The sequence below is a fragment of the Notechis scutatus genome, chromosome 1, assembly GCF_049901735.1.
Source record: "Notechis scutatus isolate UNSWTSFEM ecotype Mainland chromosome 1, rNotScu1.2, whole genome shotgun sequence".
NCBI classification, from domain to species: Eukaryota; Metazoa; Chordata; class Lepidosauria; order Squamata; family Elapidae; genus Notechis; species Notechis scutatus.
The window spans coordinates 120,830,562-120,850,753 of record NC_142009.1 but is presented as its reverse complement, the minus strand read 5'-3'; the positions used below and the strand labels follow the sequence as shown (position 1 = coordinate 120,850,753).

The following is a 20,192-nucleotide window of genomic DNA, read 5'->3' as shown; positions in this document are numbered from 1 at the left end:
AAAACATGCAATAATACACTGACTGCTTGATAATAAGCAAGGAAGTTTCGCTGATCCAGAAAAAAATAACATCAATTTATTTCAAAAGAGAATTAAGCACGAAAGGTGGTATTCTGCAGGTTCTGTCCAGTTCTGGAGAACTGGTAGTGGAAATTTTGAGTAGTTCGGATAACCAGAAAATACCACCTCTGACCCCGCCCCCATCTATTCTCTGCGTCCCAACTCCCAGCTGATCGGCTGGGTTTTCTTTTGTTGCCCTGCACAGGAGAATGGAGCTGGAAAGCAGGTTAGTGGGATGGGGAGGGAATGGGATTTTTCAGTAACCTTCCCCCAGGAGTGGGGAGGGAATGGAGATTTTACAGTATCCTTCCCCTGCCACACCTACCAAGCCACACCCACCAAGCCAAGCCATGTCACCAAGCCACGCCTACAGAACCGGTAGTGAAAACAATTTGAATCCCACCACTGATTAGAACTATCCTGTGTAAATCAATCTCTTTACTATTAAAGATCTCCTGTCCATTTGTTTGTAACTTTCAATTAGGCAAAATGGTGCATGCTAGAGGAAGAGTTTTTGAGGGTATCTCAAATGCATTGAAAGAATGCAAACAAGAGACCCATTTCTCAAATTTCAAGTTATCTTCAGACTAGCTGTATTTGAAACTTGTGGCACAGTTCTGCTGTGGTCAGCCACAGTCACATGTTTGTGATTTGTGACGCTCCCGACCAACTTCCCACAAGCAATATCAACGTTGAAGCTGGCTGGAAATTAGAAGTTGCTCCCACTCCCACTAATTTTTGCCCAAGCACGGTTGTTCTGTCTCTCTGTTTTGGTAAGGAAATATCTCCGAAAGGATGATCCAACAGGTCATAAGTTTTCTAATGGGATATAAAAGTGGCTATGTTCTGCTGACAAATTGTAGTCTTCTGTCTTTGACAACATTGCCATTCAGCTATTATTTGTGTTTTATATATATATATCATTATATCTCCAATATAGATAGATAGAGAGACAGAGATATATATGAATACATATACCATTTTCAGATCATTTTTTTTCCTCGGGTATTTTTACAGTTTCACTTTTCTCTAGTTTAACCCTCAGATGGAAGTTCCATTAATTTAATATGCTCTAATTCTGAATATACATGTAAAGAATTGTATAATAAGGTAAAATTATATTTAGTATATTAAGAGCTACAAATGTCATGTCAAAAGTTTGCTGCCCTTATTTCACATAGTTAAAAAGGTGTTTTTTTTTTTTGACAATGTGGAACAGTTTCTTAGGGATTTCAGATTTATGCATATAGAATTAAACAAAATATTCTCAAAGAAAATGTCCTTGATTTCACATAGTGGAATAAGATTGAACTCTCTTTTCCAATGTTTGTACACTAATTTTGTCATTTAAATAACACTTTTGTGACTGATCAGTTTTTTCAGGTTCATATTCCAGTTAAATGAAGGAGCTTGGAAATGTAGCTTTTTATTTCACCCAATATAACTTTATCAGAAAACTTTATTTAGGTTGCACATTATATTCACTTAGAATTTTTTTTTCAAACAAGAGATTTCTATGACAAGTTTGTTTACTCCCCAACTCTGTGTCCCATTATATTTGTTGGGAGGAAAGAAAGATCATAATTATAGCATAATATATTTTAATTTTTTCCCTTTGAAAGTTATTCTTCATTAGGAAAACTCATGTCCTTTTCACACTACAGTTGGGATATTTTAATTAAATAAAAAGATGGAAATGGAAACTGAGGGATTGCTTTAATTAGCTGATTAGGGAGGGGGAACGTTACTTGTAAGAATTGGCATTTGAAAGTATCAAAGAAGTTTGAAAGTATTCTTATCAAGATTTGAGCAGGAGAAGTTATACATACATACATACACACACATACACATACATATACACATATATACATACTTGTTTTCTTAAGTTTTTGAGGGTATTTATATGTATGGTATTCAGCTTTGTTCGGGTATTTTCCCACGTCATTATAGTTGTGCTTTTTAAAGTTGTAGCAACGTTTCGGCAGAATCTCATCTGCCATCATCAGAAGCCTGATGATGGCAGATGAGATTCTGCCGAAACGTTGCTACAACTTTAAAAAATGCCCAAACAAAGCTGAATACCATACATACATACATACATACATACATACATACATACATACATACATAAACACTAGTGTGTTTTAAACTGATAATTTAAAATGTACATGTATCTTTTTACTTTGAAAATATAGTACGTTTACTCCTAAAATGCAAGGCGGAAGGATGGGGACTTCAGGGAGAATCATCACAAAGAGCACAAGTGTGAGTGGAGAAGTATATAAGCTGGAACAGAATGATGGGAGTCAATCAGATACCGCAGTTGGGACAGTTGGAACAGGTGGGAAGAAGAGAAGATCAAGCCTTAGTGCCAAAGTGGTTGCCATGGTATCTCGCAGAAGCAGAAGCACATCCCAGCTTAGCCAAACAGGTGAGTGAGATAAATGTAGCAGGAGGTTTCTGAGAAGAAGCTATTTTCTTGTGGGCTTATGATACAGTCACAAGTGTCAACTATGAAATGTTGTAAAATAAGTACTCTGGAATTTTGTTTTGCTCATTGATCTACACTGACCTGAAAGACACTTAGAGTACCCACAATGTGATTTTTTTTTAAATGAACATATTGATTTGAAAATAATAAATGATAGCTACTTTATATATATAAAGTCCCTGAAGAAACTCAGTGAAGCAAACTAATAAGACTATAGCATGATGCTATGTAACATGCTTTTAATTTTTTTTTCTCTTGAGGTACTTTAGGAACCATAAAAGCTTCATCTCTATAGCCTAAAGAAAGAACAGGGATACTATAGAGAGATAGAAGAATGCTTTAAGGTTCACAGCTCTCTTCAATCTATGAAATCCGTTCCTCATTCTGATAAGTGTAGACCTCCTTAGCTGACGCTTAAAAAAGAAAAGGGAAAAAAATAAAATCTTGATTTAAATATAGGGTTTAGTCACATTTATAGAAGGTGAATTCATCGGCAAGATAATCACAGTCTGCAGGTATGTCAAATATTTCTGATTATCTTACTGTATCCTGCCTTTTTTTAAAAAAATGATTAATTAATTGTCCCTTTTCCCACTTCATTAGCACTGATAAGATGAATGGAATTTAGCTGCTTAAATAACCCAGGGTAGTTTATATATGCTTGGTTTTCAAATAAATCATCAAATAAAAATGCATAAGTGTACGGTATGTGTTCAATCTATTTTACAGGAAGTATCTGGAGTTAATAATATTCAAAGTCATGTTATGTGGCATATTTGCAAATTTTTTTAAAATAAGTGGTCATAGTTTGTTTGGGGGCAGTACTTCTTAAAACTGTATTTCAATCCCAGTCAATGTGGCAGCATTAACATAATCTATTCTGAGATCTAGATTTCTGTTGAGTGGTCTTATCAGAAATAGTATGCAAAATTAACGCTACTCATTTTGGTTCTTCTGAATAGAGCTATGATTAAAATGCACTTTTCTATTTACCAAACAGGCATCCCACAGCTTCGGGATACTTTGCGTCTCTCACAAATCAATGTTGAGTTTTACTTCTTAGAAGAATGGGGCCATCAGATATTAAGTGTATCATCTCATTTATTTCAGTGGGTTTTACTTCCAAATAAAAATGCTTCAGACTTCTATCTGAAATGAGAGCCTCTCCATTGTGTTGATTTCCTACATTCACTTTCCCTATTAAAGTGTTACATGAAAAAGAAAGACATCCTGCCATTCGTGTCTGTACACATATGTATATAAAAAGATATGGTTGGTCTCAGTTATAGATATTTAACTATATTGTAATAAAACTTATTGTGATAAAGATTCATAAAAATATGGTCTATTGAAAATTGAATGGGTTGCTTTAAGGATTCATGGTTTACATAAAATATTCACCAGTCATGTATTTTTAATTGATATTGGTGCACTTTTCAGGTTCTTTAAACAGTGCAACAGTAGCAAAGATTGCTGTGATAAGCAGTGTTGGATCATTTATATATTTGTTAGAAAATATTTAACAATGATGTTTTGGCTCAGCTTGGAAGCTGGCATTACTTTTACTCTCATTATAATTTGTTTTGTTCTTTATTTTCTATGAAGAGACAACATTTAATATACTCTGAGAATGGAATAAAATAACTCCTGTTTCAACAGAGTGATAAATGTATGATAGAGATACATTGTTTGTGTAGTTATTATAATTCAGTGTATTCAAAGTTCCTTCCTTCCTTCCTTCCTTCCTTCCTTCCTTCCTTCCTTCCTTCCTTCCTTCCTTCCTTCCTTCCTTCCTTCCTTCCTTCCTTCCTTCCTTCCTTCCTTCCTGGCATTAATTCTTATCTTTGTCTTCTTTTTTTAAATTGATGTGCTGACTGCCAAACACAATTTCAGTATAGTGGAATTATTATGGTTCCTTTCATCTTCAGGAAAGTGGGGAGCTGATTTGCCACATTCAATGAATTAATTAATACTGTATTAAATAAGAATTTGTGAGGCATCTTTGAATGCCTTACTACTGGATTTCAAAGCCATTCATTGCACATGAGGCTTCTGCTCGCAATTCTGAACAATGCCATACTTCTCTTGAAAGGGTCTTATTTTACATAGCTGTAATAATAACAATAGTTATGTTAAAAGTGTTGTTCGCCATTGCTAATGTGATTTTGTATGGTTTTTTTTGTTTCAAGACAAATGAATATTTTATGAAGATGTAAATGGCTATAATATAATCTGGGAAAAATGAACAGGTTTATTCCTGGTTATAGATGTTCACATTATTCTGGTTTCTCTACTCATTTCACTTCACTAATAGCCTCCTACATTCAGATTACTTAATGAAGTATTTTTTTCTTATGTAAAGTGACTGTTCTCATGGAAGTATCTACATCAGTTTCCTTGTCCTACACTCTAGCTCATAAAGTGATGAAGAAAATCCGCAGTGAAGAATTGTGATCTGTGAACAATGCATGTACATTTTATGCAAAAGCTTCAGAACTAGAATGCAGCTATTACCAAGTCCATTCTGTGTTTTAAATGCTATATATACGATAACTAGAAGACATTTGTATATACTTTTTTATATTCAATTACCAGGGTATCATTAAATGTAATCTTTTTACATTCAATGAGCTATTTATATTACTTATATAGGGATTATTTACAAGAAAACGTTAGGGGACAATACGGATGTACTTCATGGAAAGAACTTGATCTGAACAAAGGCTCAAGCATATTTATAACTTTCCTTAGTATGGATTGGATTTTGCTCATAAGTAAAACTACCTCAGATGTGAGCTGCAGCAATCAGGGATACGGAGAGCTTATTTGTTAAGGATTCAGAGCCCTTTTCATGATACTGCAGGAGATCCGTGTCCATTTTTTAATGCTTCACTTTAGGTGATTTGTGGTGTTCTTCCTTGAATTGCTTCATTTGTTCAACAACTATTTGTATAACAGCTATCAGCAACTGCTCTCTGCCTGTCAGTCTAAAGAACAGGAATTAGTTGGGATTGTAAAACTCAGAGCAGCACTGGGGCATTGGAAACATTATGATCATCCCCTTGAGTCCTAAAGATGGGGATCTGGAGTAATATTTTAAAAACTGTTTTCCTGGGTTGTGCTCTTATGCTTCCTGTCGACTGCTGCAGGGTGTGAGTTTCTTTCAAAATGCTGCCCAATAAATTTTTCTTCTTCAATTTCTTAGCTGTATCATCCTTTTACGATTCTTTCCAGAAATGGGCATTTTCTTGAATAAAATGAAGATGACCTCTGTAGAAACAATCATGAAATGCTCAGGATGTAAGAAATGGGTGCCGTTGCTGAGAGGTTTGGACACACCACATGCTTACGAGCAGGCATTTGTTGTAAGCCAGCAAGAGCCAGCACAGCAGGTTCTTAGCACTGGTATGCTACTTTCCAAAAAAGCCAATAGCTGATTGAGTAAGCTATAAACTATCCTGCTCATGACCTCCTGACCTTTTTTGCTTTTCAGAGGAGCAAACTGATACAGAAAACAGAAAACAATGGTAGATTATATCTGTGTAAATGTGAGTTGTGTATGCAGATTTATGAAAGGGCGCCTAAGAACCTGTATTTGATTGTCCACCCAGATTTTTGAAAGTTTGATACATTTCCTACTGAAGATTTACTAATAGAGACAATATTTAACTTTACTTAAGATAAGTTTGTATGAATGTATGCTATATGTCTGTTTCCTGTCAAATGTATAACCAGAACAAACAGAACAGAACAATAGAGTTGGAAAGGACCTTAGAAGTCTTCTGGTCCAACCCCCTGCTTAGGCAGGAAACCCTGTAACATTCCAGACAAATGGTTGTCCAATCTCTGCTTAAAAACTTCCAGTGTTGGAGCATTCACAACTTCTGGAGGCAAGTTGTTACACTTGTAAATTGTTCTGTCAAGAAATTTCTCCTTAGGTTGTTTCTCTCCTTGATTAGTTTTTACCCATTGCTTCTTGTCCTGCCCTGGGATGCTTTGGAGAGTAGATTGACTCCCTCTTCTTTGTGACATCCTCTGAGATATTGGAACACTGCTATCATATCTCCCCTGGTCCTTCTTTTCATCAGACTAGACATACCCAGTTCTTGCAACCGTTCTTTATATGTTTTAGCCTCCAGTCCCCTAATCATCTTTGTTGCTCTTCTCTGCGCTCTTTCTAGAGACTCAACATCTTTTTTTATATCGTGGCGACCAAAACTGGATGCAGTTTTCCAAGTGTGGCCTTACCAAGGCATTATAAAGTGGTACTAACCCTTCACGTGATCTTGATTCTATCCCTCTGTTAATGCAGCCTAGAACTGTCATATTTAAGTTTTTTTGGCAACTGCAGCATACTGCTGGCTCATATTTAAATGATTGTCCACTAGGACTCCCAAGATCCCTCTCACAGTTAATATTAAATCAACTAGATATAATCTATTTTAAAGTAATGATGCCATTGGGTTAGTAAAATAAATGAAACATAGTAAAAATTATCAGTGTGTTAGTAATTAGTAAATTATAATAGCAGATGAAACTTTCCTTTTCATGGCTTGTTGTTTAAATTGCTGTGAACTGGTAAAGTGAATGTTTAAAAAAATGACTATATATTCTTCAGAGATGCATCTTCAAAAGAAATGTTTCGTAGATGATCATCTCAATAGTCCTTGGATGTCCAGATTCTTAAAGAAAGAGGCACTAAAGAAGGCTGTTGTTTCTTTGTAAGGGCCTTTGCTGTGTTATTTATTGTAAATTGCTCTTTCAGTAATGGAAATAATGCCCTTTGGATAGTAACATAATAGTTGTACTTTTGCTTGATCTGCCACTTTATTTTTGACATGAAGCAATATGCTGAATGAAAATAATCATTTCTGAGACTGAGCGCAGGTCATTTCAGGAGAAATTATGCTATAATGCATCTTCCAAACAAATAATGAAATAAGAGTATACAAATTTCAGTTTAGTTCACTGGTCCCTCTTTATGGCCTTGCTCCCAGAGTTAAAAGTTCACAATCCAATAGAAAAACTAGAGGGAAAAAGGTGGGGGAAATACTTTCCTCCCTCTCAAATATAAGTGGTTTGTTTAGAAGCTATGACAAATATGTCTTTCATGAGAAATGCCCTTGAGTGATAGATAAGGAGTGCTCAGTTTTTCCCAGATACAAGAATAGCAGGCTGGAGGTTATATTTCTAAATGGTAGATGGATACTGGATAAACATCAAACATGGTTTAATTTTCTTTACATTTACATTAAAGACAACTAAGAGAATTATTCTTCAATTGCGTATTTAATTTGTCTTTTTGTCAGTTAAAAAAATAGAAATTAACCATGGATTCAAGACTGCTTCTAAGGTTTTTGAGAAGTGATAAAGTTCATGGATTGAAGGTCTTACATGCGCTTTTATGTCATTAATTCCTCTGAATCTTAACACCCCTGTATTAAATATTTCAATGGTTTTCTCCCTTCTACTTCAGTTAGATGTTTTAAAAGTTATACACAAAATGGTCAGATTACTGAGTTGTCTACTTTTCTGTTTTCAGCAGAAAAAAATACAGCTTTTTGAGTGCATTTCTTTTGCAACCAGTCATTTTTTTCTCCAGTATTTCAATTGTGTTTTTAGCCATTCATAAAACTCTGACTTCTTTTTTTATGTATCCATAATCATTTATATATCCAAAATATATTTATAAATCAATATCTTAGGCATATTGACAAGTGTTCTGTTTCCCAAAGCAGCTCTTTTACCTGAAGATTTGTTTTGAAATCATGTATCAGAATCATTTGTATGAAATAGGAATGTTTATTTTTTCTTACTTTAACACTTTTCTGTACTATTGGTTGAGTGAACCTTTTCAATATACATGTGTAGAATAGTGCCACAAGTGCAAATAGAAAGGTTTCTGTTTAAAATGTTCACCTTATTGAGATATAAAGACTCCAAAGTGTGAGCTACATATCTCTTCCTCAGAAAAAAAAATGCCATGGAAACATAGCCCACTGGAGAGTCCTGGCTATTATGAAGTCAATGTGGTGCATAAACAAAAGTGTACAAGTATCAAATGTCTATTTGCACTAGGAAAATCAAACATTGCCTACTTCTCTGATCAACAAAAAGCAAAGATATAAAGCGCCTATAAACTTGGATTTCAAAAAAACAAATTGGTTGAATTATTCAGCCTTTCCAGAACATCAGCCAGTATTGACTAAACATTTTCTTTATCTGATCATTACAGGATGGTTCACTCCACATCCATCATAATAAGTCTGTCATTTACTCTCCAATTTCAAAGATATATGATCATACGTTTCTGGCAGATGGTTCATTTTATATAACTCATGCACTAGAGATGTCTAGAAATCAGTTATGCTCGGTAGAGAGAGAGGTCTTAAGTTTTTAATTCCTCTTTCACATTTGAAATGACTATATGTGTTGTAAATACTGACATGCTTTAGAGTTCTCAGAAGCAAAACTTGGTTTAAGTGTCACCATACTTAGTGCTTTTATATACAATGCAATAGATCTTCAGGAATATGTTAATTATCCAGGTCTGTGTTTCTTACAGTGGGATGTTTACACAGTGTATATTGTCTTTCACATTATCATAGTTAACATTTCAATGAAACTCAGAAGTACTAAGGTAAAACATAATGTCCGTGTTTTGATAGTGGCATCCAAACAGTTTGCTCTGTATCTTAACTTTCAAATCCTTAATAGCAGATCAACTGAAGCACAGAATGCTTTGAATTGCATGGGCAGGTGAATCTCTCCATTTATGACTAGTAGAAAAGCCATTATTTATAGAGGTGTCAGATGAAACAGTTGTGCATCCCACTCTGCAGCTGAAACAAGACACACATAAAAGGCAACAGATGCCAATCAACAGAGGGAAGATTGTAAGGATCCAGAAGAGTGTATTTCCATTGTTAATGACATGCTCAGATGGGAAGACCTTTTATCAAATGTTTTCTTGAAAGAATTCTCACATATCTGTCAACAAAATAATTGAGCAAGAAATTGTGTTTATCCATTATTCATGAACATTTTTAACATGATGAAATTTATTAAAATTGCATGCAGTTTGGAGGTATTTGCCATTTGCATGATTTCCAAGTGACCATAAGCCACGACTAAATGCTGTTCGATGCTCAGCATTTACTTCCTTGGGCCTGATGCAGCTGTTCATCAGAATTCACAAAAAGCTTACAGTGGCCATTTTAAAATAACCCTTTGACCTTTCCTCCATCTTGAGATACCAGTAGTCCCTCAGCAACCATCACAAAGGAGATGTGAATAATTTTTCTGCATTTTACAAAGGTGGAAAATAACTAATATACTACAGTGCAGTCGACAAGCAGAATGTGGGATTGGATTGAATTGTAGACGGATTGTTGGCTGGTTTACAATACAGTCTCTCAGCTTCACGCATCTGAAAGAATGATTGTTAGAATGAACATCCCATATCTGTATTATGAATGGAAGTCTTAGCCGTGAATAATTTGTTCTACTCCGTAGGGATTTTTGTAGAAAATCACCCTATTGGGCAGCCTGCAATCAGGGTATAATAAAGGGCTACCACATGAAAGAGAAATAGTATTTCATGAAGTTATAAAGTCAGTAGTGGATTTTGCACCATTTCATTGATAATGTTCTTGACATGCTCAGAAGTATACATTACATGCCCCATCATCTTCATCAACCTGGGATCTCCTTGCAGATAGATAGGCATCACAATCCAACATATCTGGAGAATATCAAGTTGGGTGAAGTTGCTGAACACATTCACAAAATATAAGCATGGCTGTTGCAAAACCAACATCCCCCATCATAAATGTGCTCAGAAGTGTGCAGCAAATGAATGAGGAATCATTGCATTGTATCTTTCTTTTTTAAAAATGCTGTGTTACAGTTCCCTGTGACTTCTGTTTAAATGGAGTTAAAACTTACACTCCAGGTAAGTGAATATAGGATTGTAGCTATAGATGGTAAATGCTATATACTAAAAAGATCAAAACAGATGCATGTTGAAAAAAATGAGTTGTTTATTAGTATTAATGAGTAGATAAAGTAATGAATGAACTGAAATGTGTTATATACGAGACAGTATGCTTGCTAAGAATAAGATAATTTAGTTTTATTGCCTATTATTTAAAGGTGTGTTTAGTTCAGTGTTCTTTCATTTTAGTCTACTGTGAACAACATACATAACTACAAAGATTTTATAACCTTTAAAAAATTCCCTATAAGTATTCCTATTACAGTTTCTACTACTTTCTGTTTTTTCTGTCTGTTTTAGAGACTGGCAACAAGAAGCTGAAAAGCACGATACAAAGAAGCACAGAGACAGGAATGGCAGCAGAAATGAGAAGTCGCATGGTCCGGCAGCCCAGTCGGGAGTCAACCGATGGGAGTATGAACAGTTACAGCTCAGAAGGAAAGTGAGTTGAAGCCTCTGAAAACCAAACCCCATTATATGTGTCAGATGAGCAGGTGATTTATGACAACGTTGGAAGGTTAGGGTTCCCATAGTGTTGCAACAGGAGGCAGATCAACTGTTGCAACCAGGCAGGAGAGACAATCTTTTAAAGGAGAAGGAAGGATAAAACAGATTTCGAGCAATAGTGCCTATATAGGACAGCAGAGGAAGATAAATTGGGACAAGGTTGACCTAAAAACCCTGCTGTCTCATTGAGATGAATTGAGTGGGAATTGTGGTTGCTCAGTAGGGAAGAAAAAGTGCTTTGGAGATTCTCTTGGGTGATTCTGCTGATTCTCGAAGATAAAATATCCCTGGTTATGCTCTGGCAAGACTTGCTGCCTAGGATTGGAAGATCCCAGGGGGAAACTTTAGCCTAAATTGCTTTTTTAATATGTGATAGCTCTAATAGAGGCTTCAGGTAATTTCAAATACTATAATTTTATTTCAAATATGGAAGTTCTGCTGAGGTTTTCAGTTTCCTTTTAGCCAGACATTTATCAAAACTGGAACCGCTATGATGCAGAAAAGAAGCAGCCTCAAGATGGAATCTGTTTTTCAATCTGATTTTTTTTTTTACTTTGGTAAATGTACATTGTGACAAGCATACTTAATAAATAATCTGGTCATCTCTGAAAACAAGATAAGATTGTTGTTCAATCAATTGGCTGTATTAATCCAAACCTGTACATATTTAATAAGGCCCTTGGTCCTAAATATGTTGCCAAAATCTGCTAATGTTGTCATGATAGGACACCAAATTTGGGGTTCTTTTATGTATTGAAAAGAACATAAAAGAAATTGAAGGAATGTTTTCCCCAGCTGTTTTGGGACTGGAATGGGTGCACACCATTTTTTTTACCATGCCTAAGATCTTGGGTTGTCACCATCTGTTTTGAGACCAAGGGAACAATCGACATGCAGAGCTTCTAGAAAAAAAATGAGGATATTTCTTTATTGTCTTTACAATTATCTAGACTCAGCATATCCAGAATGCTGTCTGGACATGGTGGGAATTGTAGTTTGGAATACCTGATGTTTTCATTTGAACTCAACATTTACAGTGGGGTTCTGTTTCCATAGAACTAATATTGTCCTATCTTATGTGACAATTTCAGAAATGAGTAAGTTTTCCAAAAAGAGTAAGGTTCAAGAAAATGGCAATGTGTTCTACATTCCATAGGTTCATCCATAGCTGTACATTTGAAAAAAGAGCCATGCCAAAATAATAGCCAGATAATATGAATTATTTTTTAGCCCTTCTACTGTGTTTTTGTTATAGTCTAATATTTCCTGGAGTTCGACTGGGTGCTGATAGTCAGTTCAGTGATTTTCTAGACGGGCTTGGACCGGCTCAGCTAGTGGGACGACAGACTTTAGCAACTCCTGCCATGGGTAAGAGTAGATTTCTTTTACCTGTAAAACAGATTAGCCATTTAAAAAATGTATTGTTTGAGAACAGGGTTGTCACATCCTTATCTAATTAAGCAGTTTTTAAAATGTGTCCTATTTTTCATCCATTCTGTATGTATAGCTATGTGCTGGGCCATTTCTATAGTGTATGTAGTAAGTTGATGTTCCTAAATATTTTAGCCTGGACCATAAATTAATTGCGTAAAAGGAAATATTAAGGTAATTTGAAACAGGTGGGTTGAGTTCCTTTTGTGACTTTTGCAATATTTCTCTGTACCAGATTGTACTACAAAGCTCCGAGGTTTATTTTCCTTTTTTAATTAGGGTATTTTGGGAAACTTCTCTTACATGCCAGTGATATAAATCTTGTTCTAATTGTAAAAACTCTTAAGCTGTTGTTGCACCCTCTACTGATGCCCAGTGGGTACCAAACAGATTTTAAAAATGTGTAGGGCAGGACATGACTTTGGAGCGTGTTCTCTGAAGTGTTTCCGGCTGCCATTTTTATTATTGCCAGTCAACCAAGGCTATTACATTTAAATCTATTGTTCTGTTTATGTCTTTGATGTTAGACTAAATTACATACTACATAAGATAAATTGTGCCAGTTAGCTAAAATGTAAGTTAAACCAATTGAAAAAAGGTAGAAAATTTAGCAAGCCAGGATGGAAGTGCTTAATAAAATAATAAGTAGCACAATTTAAGGTACACTATAAAACTAATTCCTTCCTTCCTTCCTTCCTTCCTTCCTTCCTTCCTTCCTTCCTTCCTTCCTTCCTTCCTTCCTTCCTTCCTTCCTTCCTTCCTTCCTTCCTTCCTTCCTTCCTTCCTTCCTTCGATTAATATGATAACTCTATCTCTGTCTTAGGAGATATTCAGATCGGAATGGTGGATAAGAAAGGACAGTTAGAAGTAGAAGTCATTAGAGCTCGAGGCCTAATACAGAAGCCTGGCTCTAAATCTACCCCAGGTAAGAAAAGTTCTACCTAGCCAAACTTTGATGATGCCATCTGGGTCCACATTTTTCAGACTGTGCATATGACATATAGCTGTGAATAATTCAATGTTCCAAAATATGGATGGAACACTCAAGCACTGCTCTGTGCACCAGAACTGTTGTATATATCCAAGGGCATCTGTCAGAAGGGGCCCAAAAAGTCAAGATGGTGGCAGCAAATGCACAATTGAAGACCCACCCATCCTTTGTGTGTGCTGTGTGGGCTTCAATCACAAGGATGTGGCCACCAAGTCAACCTTTTGAGGAAGTGCCATGCATGGCCATTCTTGGAATGACAGATCTAATACCCAAACATCATATCTCCTATAATTATTGCTACAAGAATAATTAGAGAAGTTATGAAAGAGTGCGTAAGGGGAGGGAGCTTTACTTGATTCTCCTAATACTAATACTCCTAACACTTGATTCTCCAAATACTAATACCAAGATCATAAAATGTGGTAGATGGTTACAACGTTTTGATCATGGTATAATAAGCATGGCACTGTTTAACAGAATTACCTAATGAACCATTTGGGGTTGGACAAATATGATTGTATAAAACCATATGTTTTATTAACACTTGTCCCTTCAGCAGGCAAAACAACTTATGATTAAATCTGGTTTATGATTTTCATCAATTTCTCTATACATACACATCATACTGGCTATAAATCCAATAGATGTTGCCAGATGTAGATAAGAAGTTAAATTGCAATGCTTTTTTATTATAAGAATAAAGTTCATTCTATTATATGAGACTTAGCTACATATAGGATTGCCCTGTGTACTTCCTCATAGAACAGATCACAAAAGATTATCATAATTTAAGAAATATTATGATGCAATACACTATGCATAATACACATTTCCAGCATCATTAAGAAGTGTACAGAGCAAGTGAGGGATGCCCTGAAGCCAAGTAACCAAAGTTTTTAGTGCCATTCTCATCTTTTGCACAAGTCAGTAACTTGTCATTTCCTATCAAGAAGAAGATCAAATCTCTGAAAAGAATCCCTGATACAATGAGAACTATTTCAGACATGCCTATTGGAAAAAGGATAATTTTCTAGCTGAGTTTTTTTGTGCTAAAACAAGAAACACTAAATACTGGCAAGAAGATTGCTACCTCTTAGGCATTCTTTCCTGATTCATAATTAATCATTTGTCTGTATGATAAAGAGATAGAGAGAGACATGAGAGTCAGTTTGGTGTAGTGGTTAAGGCATCAGGCTAGGAATCTGAAAACCGTGAGTTCTAGTCCCGTCTTGGGCACAGTTGACTGACGTTGGACCAGTCACTGTGTCTCAGCCCTAGGAAGAAGGCACTGGCAAACAACTTCTGAAAAACCATGCTATGAAAATTGCAGAGACTTGTCCTGTATCTAATGATCAGACACTATTGAAGATCTATTTATCTATCTGTATGTTTATCTATCTATCTCTATCCATCCACAATCAGTAGGTGGAACCTTACATTAACCTTTCTTTCTGATTTTCAGTAGAAATGTTAAGGATTAAAGCATACAGAATATTCCTATGCTTTTGTCTAAATATTTTCCTGGTAAATCTTAATAATTCATGCGACCATGCCAATAACTAAAAATATATTTGAGTTTCCAAGAGTTATAACAGATTTATACTGCCATAAGATGTTGTGTGCACTAGAGGAGAATTCTAGATGTTTGGTTCATTACATTTTTTTGTAACTTACCAGTTGCCACTGCTGTTTTCGTAAACACGGTGGTAATTTAAATTAATTTCTTATTACAGTACAAATGCCTTACAATAAGGGAGTTACTAACTTAAGTTGTAAAAACATGACATATTTATATTTTGTAGCACCATATGTCAAAGTGTATCTGCTTGAAAATGGGGCATGTGTAGCTAAGAAGAAAACAAGGATTGCCAGGAAAACCCTTGATCCCTTATACCAACAGACATTGGTTTTCGATGAAAATTCACATGGTAAAGTCCTTCAGGTCAGTAGATACTTTTATCTTGGTGCAGCCTATGATCACTATCAATGATACCAACTGAAAACCAAACACTCCGGCATAGTTAGAGCTAAATTCAACTCAGAAAATATGAGAGTCCTTCTGTGCAGGAGATGGGTGGTTAATAAATTTAATGTATAAATAAAATAAATAAATGAATTTTGTATCACTGTTTTATAGAGTAGCATATCGAAACAGTTATTAGAAGATTGTCCTTTCTTGGGTGAATGACATGACAAAAAAATGGGTAGAATAGTTGATGTTTCATCAATGACAGGAAATGGTCTTAGAGCTTAATGAAGTTAGATTAGTGACCCATTTGAGTCATGGGGCAAAAGAGAATAAAGATCTCTAGTTATAGGAAGCGAAAAGAAAGAGAGATACAGTGATTTGGCTGGAAGAAATCTGAAGTTTTAAAATCCAAAGGATTTCTTTTGGATCCAGTAAGTGATTGCCTCCAGTTTATATAATATACAGTACAAGATGTAATCTCAGAATAGCCTTGCAGATCAAGTGGTCCTTTGCTGTTACTATCCCAGAAGGTGATAAAGATCTAGTTTATGATTTGTATTGCTGTGTGTGTGTTTTTTAAATGTATGGTCCAGATTGCATTTTAATACTGTAATAAGGAACATAAGTCAATCAGAGTCATTTCTGATTGGAACCCCATGTAAGCCTAAATAATTAAATAAGTAAGTCAATAAGCAAGCATTAATTCTGCCTGTTGTCTTTGCAGGTGATAGTATGGGGAGATTATGGCCGAATGGATCACAAGTGTTTCATGGGAGTTGCACAGATCTTGTTAGAAGAACTTGATTTATCCAGTGTGGTAATAGGCTGGTATAAATTATTTCCACCTTCCTCCTTGGTGGATCCAACATTGACTCCTCTGACTCGCAGGGCTTCCCAGTCATCTCTGGAAAGTTCAACTGGGCCTCCCTGTATTCGATCTTAATGAACGTCAAGCAGGAGTCCTCTTAACAAACTCAGTGTCACTCAAGGCAATCAGTGGGAAGGGGAATAGCTATTTGCAACAAGGAGGAACAGTTTTGAAAAGAGACAATCATCACATCAATTTTGCCTGTAGTAGTTGATCCAAAAATATGTCTTGAGTTGGGTATTAAAAAAAGACAGCTTAAATTGATTGAGCAAAGCAGTATATGAAAATATAGTCAATCCATCTAGCAAAATGACCCTGACGTTTACCCTAATCAGGATTTGAAGGAGGACTTTTGAGATTCAACTGGAACTACCATTCTTCAACAGTGCCCCTGTCCCATTTTGTTTCTCAGCAGAAACCACAAGCAGTGTTAACATCCTGATATTTCTGTATTGTTACCTCTCCTACTTCTTTTTTCTATGTTCTCCTGCCAGTTTTGTAAAAAAAAATCTTCTTGATGCTAACAGAGACTCTTCCTTTCTTTTTCTAAAACAAAAACAAAAAGGGCTGAAGTATATCTCTGTAAGCATCTCTGAAAGTGTTCATTTGCAATCCTGCGATGCCAATAGCTGTCCCATTGTTCCTCCTTTCTGGTTGTCCACAATCTTAATTAATAGGTGGGGAACTAGAATAAATGGCCAACTTATGGTTTACTTTTGCTTCTTATTACAGCTTGTTACTGTTGTAAAAACAGAATATATTTGCATTATGCATCAAGGTGGTTTTTTTTCCTGTTTTTAAGAGTTTGCATGAAGGAAATCTAAAGCTGCATCTATTGTTAACAGACTTTAAAAAAAAAAAACCAACAAGTTTTGGCTTGGCTTTGGATTTAATTTTAATATACTGGCCATCATTTTTGTAAAGTGATTGTTCTACCAGAGCTCATTAGAAAAGTCATTAGAATCATATCATATACATATAAATATTGATTGGGAAAATATTGAACATCTAAAACTTTGTATTGTTATCTAGAATGTTTGAATTCTTGTGTTACTTTTGAAAAGACTTAGCTCTCCCCTTTTAGAGCTTGGTATAAATTGTTCAATTTTCCACTGAATTTTTTAATAGTAATTTTATTCAAATTTACAATTAAAAAGACAAAAACTAATAGGAAAAGGAAGGAAAAATAGAAAGTACAGAAAATAAAAAGAGAAAAATGGGAATATAATTAAGGAAAGAAATATATTAAAAAATTACTTTCCCTTTATCACAAGTATAAACAATTTTAATAACTTATCTTCTTTAAAATACAACAAATGATTTCTTTTTCCCACATCCCATCTCTTATCTATGAAAAAATCCTTAAAGCCTCATCAATCAAGTCTGATCCATTAAGGTTTGCCACAGATAACTAGATAAACCATTTCTTCCCTTTATTTTAATAATCTTGGTCTTAGGCCCTTCAAATAATACCCTAGAACTTGATTTCTTTTCTTTTCTTTTTCTTGTCCCTTCTCACAAAATTTTTCAAAGCTTTAACAAGTCTCTCTAGTATGACATCTTTTTCCATAACATTCTTGCAGCCTCTCATTTTTAAATCTACTTTCAATCTTTTCCAGTAAAACATGTTCCTCTTCCATGACATCTTTCAAACACAGTCTGTCTATTGAGGCAGACATTCTTAAAATTAACTGCTGGATCCATTGTTCAAAAATAACATTCAATATGCCCAATGTTAAAGTATGTTCCTTTATTCTTCATTAATACGTTGATTTTAAGTGTTCTTTATCTGTAATCTTCAGTTCTTTCTGGTTTCCTCTAGTATCCAATCTTCAAAGTCTCATCCTATCATGTTTCTTTTAAAAAAAGAATTCAAAATAAAGGCATTTTCCACCAGAAAGAATTCTTGTAATTAATTCAGAAATCTAATTTTAAATCCATCTGGACCCTGAGTCTATTTGTAACTTTACAAAATCAAAGTTCTTATCACCATTTCAATGTTTATTTCACTGAGAATTATTTGTCATTGAAAATTCCAGTTGAACTATTCTGCACTTATGAATGCTTTTTTTAAACTTCAGTTTACATATCTTTGAGATTGATGCAAGCACAAAGCTTGATTGTTTTAAAACAAAATTACCTCGTGGGTCGGGGGTGGGTGGGTGGGAGAGGTATAGTTAAAGGAAGAAGAATAAATATACTTACATTTTATTCATTCAAGTCAGCCTTTCCCAACCTGGTGCTTTTGAGATGTTTTTGGACTGCAACCCTCTAGGAATATGCTGAGTTTAGTCCCAACAGAAACTGAAAGTCAACAGGTTGGTTGAGGCTGATTTAGATTCTTTATGGCCTTGAAATCCATTGTGATTTTTTTATGTTTTTGTTTTTCTTGTAAATGTGCTTTAAAATGCCCTGTAGAATATGCAGGTGCATTGAGATGTTTTTGTTCCTTTTAGGGTGATCTCACAAAATAGAGCAGCATGACCAGGAATTATTCCAAGCTGCATGTACATTTTTGTAAAAGAAAAAGAGGGGAAGGGGGGGAAATGGAGTGGGGAGGGGAAAAGAAAAATGGGGGGAAAGAAACAAAAGAGTTTATTTAATAATGTATGTTAGTTCTACATAGGCCAGGTTGTATGTTGCATGTACTTGTACAGTTTGCTCGTAATTATGCTAACGAAGTAACCAAGAAATCTAAGCCATCCATTTTTTTCTTATAGACATTTTGCAGGTTTCAGCCAGGCTATGAGTTAGTCTGGTGCTTAATGTCTATAGATGGACTTTATTTTTTACCCTATGGAAAACGTGATGTAGTACGGACCAAATTCCTTCTAATAAATATTTTGATGTAGATTCCTACTGTTGGGCTGTAACACATGTAGAAACTGTGTACACAATTATGTTTTCCTTCCTAGACATAACTGCCTGCACCAAGTGAAATATTTATTATTATTACTATTATTACTATTATGATTTAATATTGCCAGAACTATTCTGCCCATGTTTCCATGGGGCACATGGAATGATTACTGCTCGACCTGCTGAGCAGGAAGAACTGAAGCATTGGTGCACTGACTAGATTCTGTTTTGTCTTTTAGTGGCCAAATAAATAAATGATTCGGTAGTATCTTTCTATTTTGACCACTTGTCTTAACATCTCCCTGTGCTTTTAAATGAACTTCCAACTCATGTTCTGTAGACATGTTTAATAAAATTTCCTTTTCATGTTCAGTTGCAGTTCTTGCCTTCTGTTCAATGCGTACACAAGTAAAATTGATTCCTAGCAACATTGACTATTGTATTCCGGTGGGTTGGACAAAGTATGTGTCTTTGGTACCCATGCATTCATTTGGTGCAGGGGTGGGTTTCTACCGGTTCTGTCCACCTCTGTAGAACCGGTAGTTCTGAAGAGCAGCAGACATGGAACCGGTTCTATGTCTGCTGATGTTTTTGCCCACCCGCCCACCTGGGCTGTTACCTGACCTTTATTTCTTGATTTTTCAACTTCAGCTGCCGAACGAGGCACAGGTTTGGTGCCCTCTAAAGGACTTCTAAAAAAAAGCAATATGTCAAGATCCATAACAACCTCAAGAATCTACATGCAAGTAGATTGCATTCCAGGATTTCCCAAACATTTTAAAATGCAAAGTGCAAAGATGGCAATATTTATATAAAGAGATAGAAATAGATATTAGATAGGAGTAGAGTGGATTTCTCCCTGGAAGGCCAGGCCTCCACACCCTATTCCCCCAGCTCTTTGTTACTTTTCATCATTTTAAACCCTGGGTGCCTCTCTTCAGCTTCCTTTCCAATTGTTTGCTACCGATTCTCCCACTGATCAAAGAAGGCAAAGCTGGAGATAGTCCAAGAGCACAAATG

The 20,192-nt window shown here is 35.4% G+C and overlaps 1 protein-coding gene across 46 annotated transcripts in view; it reads left to right on the top strand.

Annotated features, from left to right (window-relative positions):
• Positions 1 to 19,544, top strand: part of RIMS1 (regulating synaptic membrane exocytosis 1) — a 267,640-nt gene extending 248,096 nt beyond the window's left edge. For 36 of the 46 annotated variants that reach the window (XM_087944726.1, XM_087944707.1, XM_087944779.1 and 33 more), the window contains 6 exons: positions 2,256 to 2,491; positions 10,848 to 10,989; positions 12,310 to 12,422; positions 13,309 to 13,410; positions 15,279 to 15,418; positions 16,170 to 19,544. In XM_087944726.1, coding sequence (XP_087800852.1) covers positions 2,256 to 2,491; positions 10,848 to 10,989; positions 12,310 to 12,422; positions 13,309 to 13,410; positions 15,279 to 15,418; positions 16,170 to 16,388 — 952 coding nt within the window. In that variant the 3' untranslated portion in view covers positions 16,389 to 19,544. Of the gene's footprint in view, positions 1 to 2,255; positions 2,492 to 2,822; positions 3,067 to 10,847; positions 10,990 to 12,309; positions 12,423 to 13,308; positions 13,411 to 15,278; positions 15,419 to 16,169 lie in introns of those variants that run through there. The other 10 variants (XM_087944933.1, XM_087944902.1, XM_087944887.1 and 7 more) reach the window with 2 other exon arrangements.
• Positions 19,545 to 20,192: the final 648 nt, after the last annotated feature.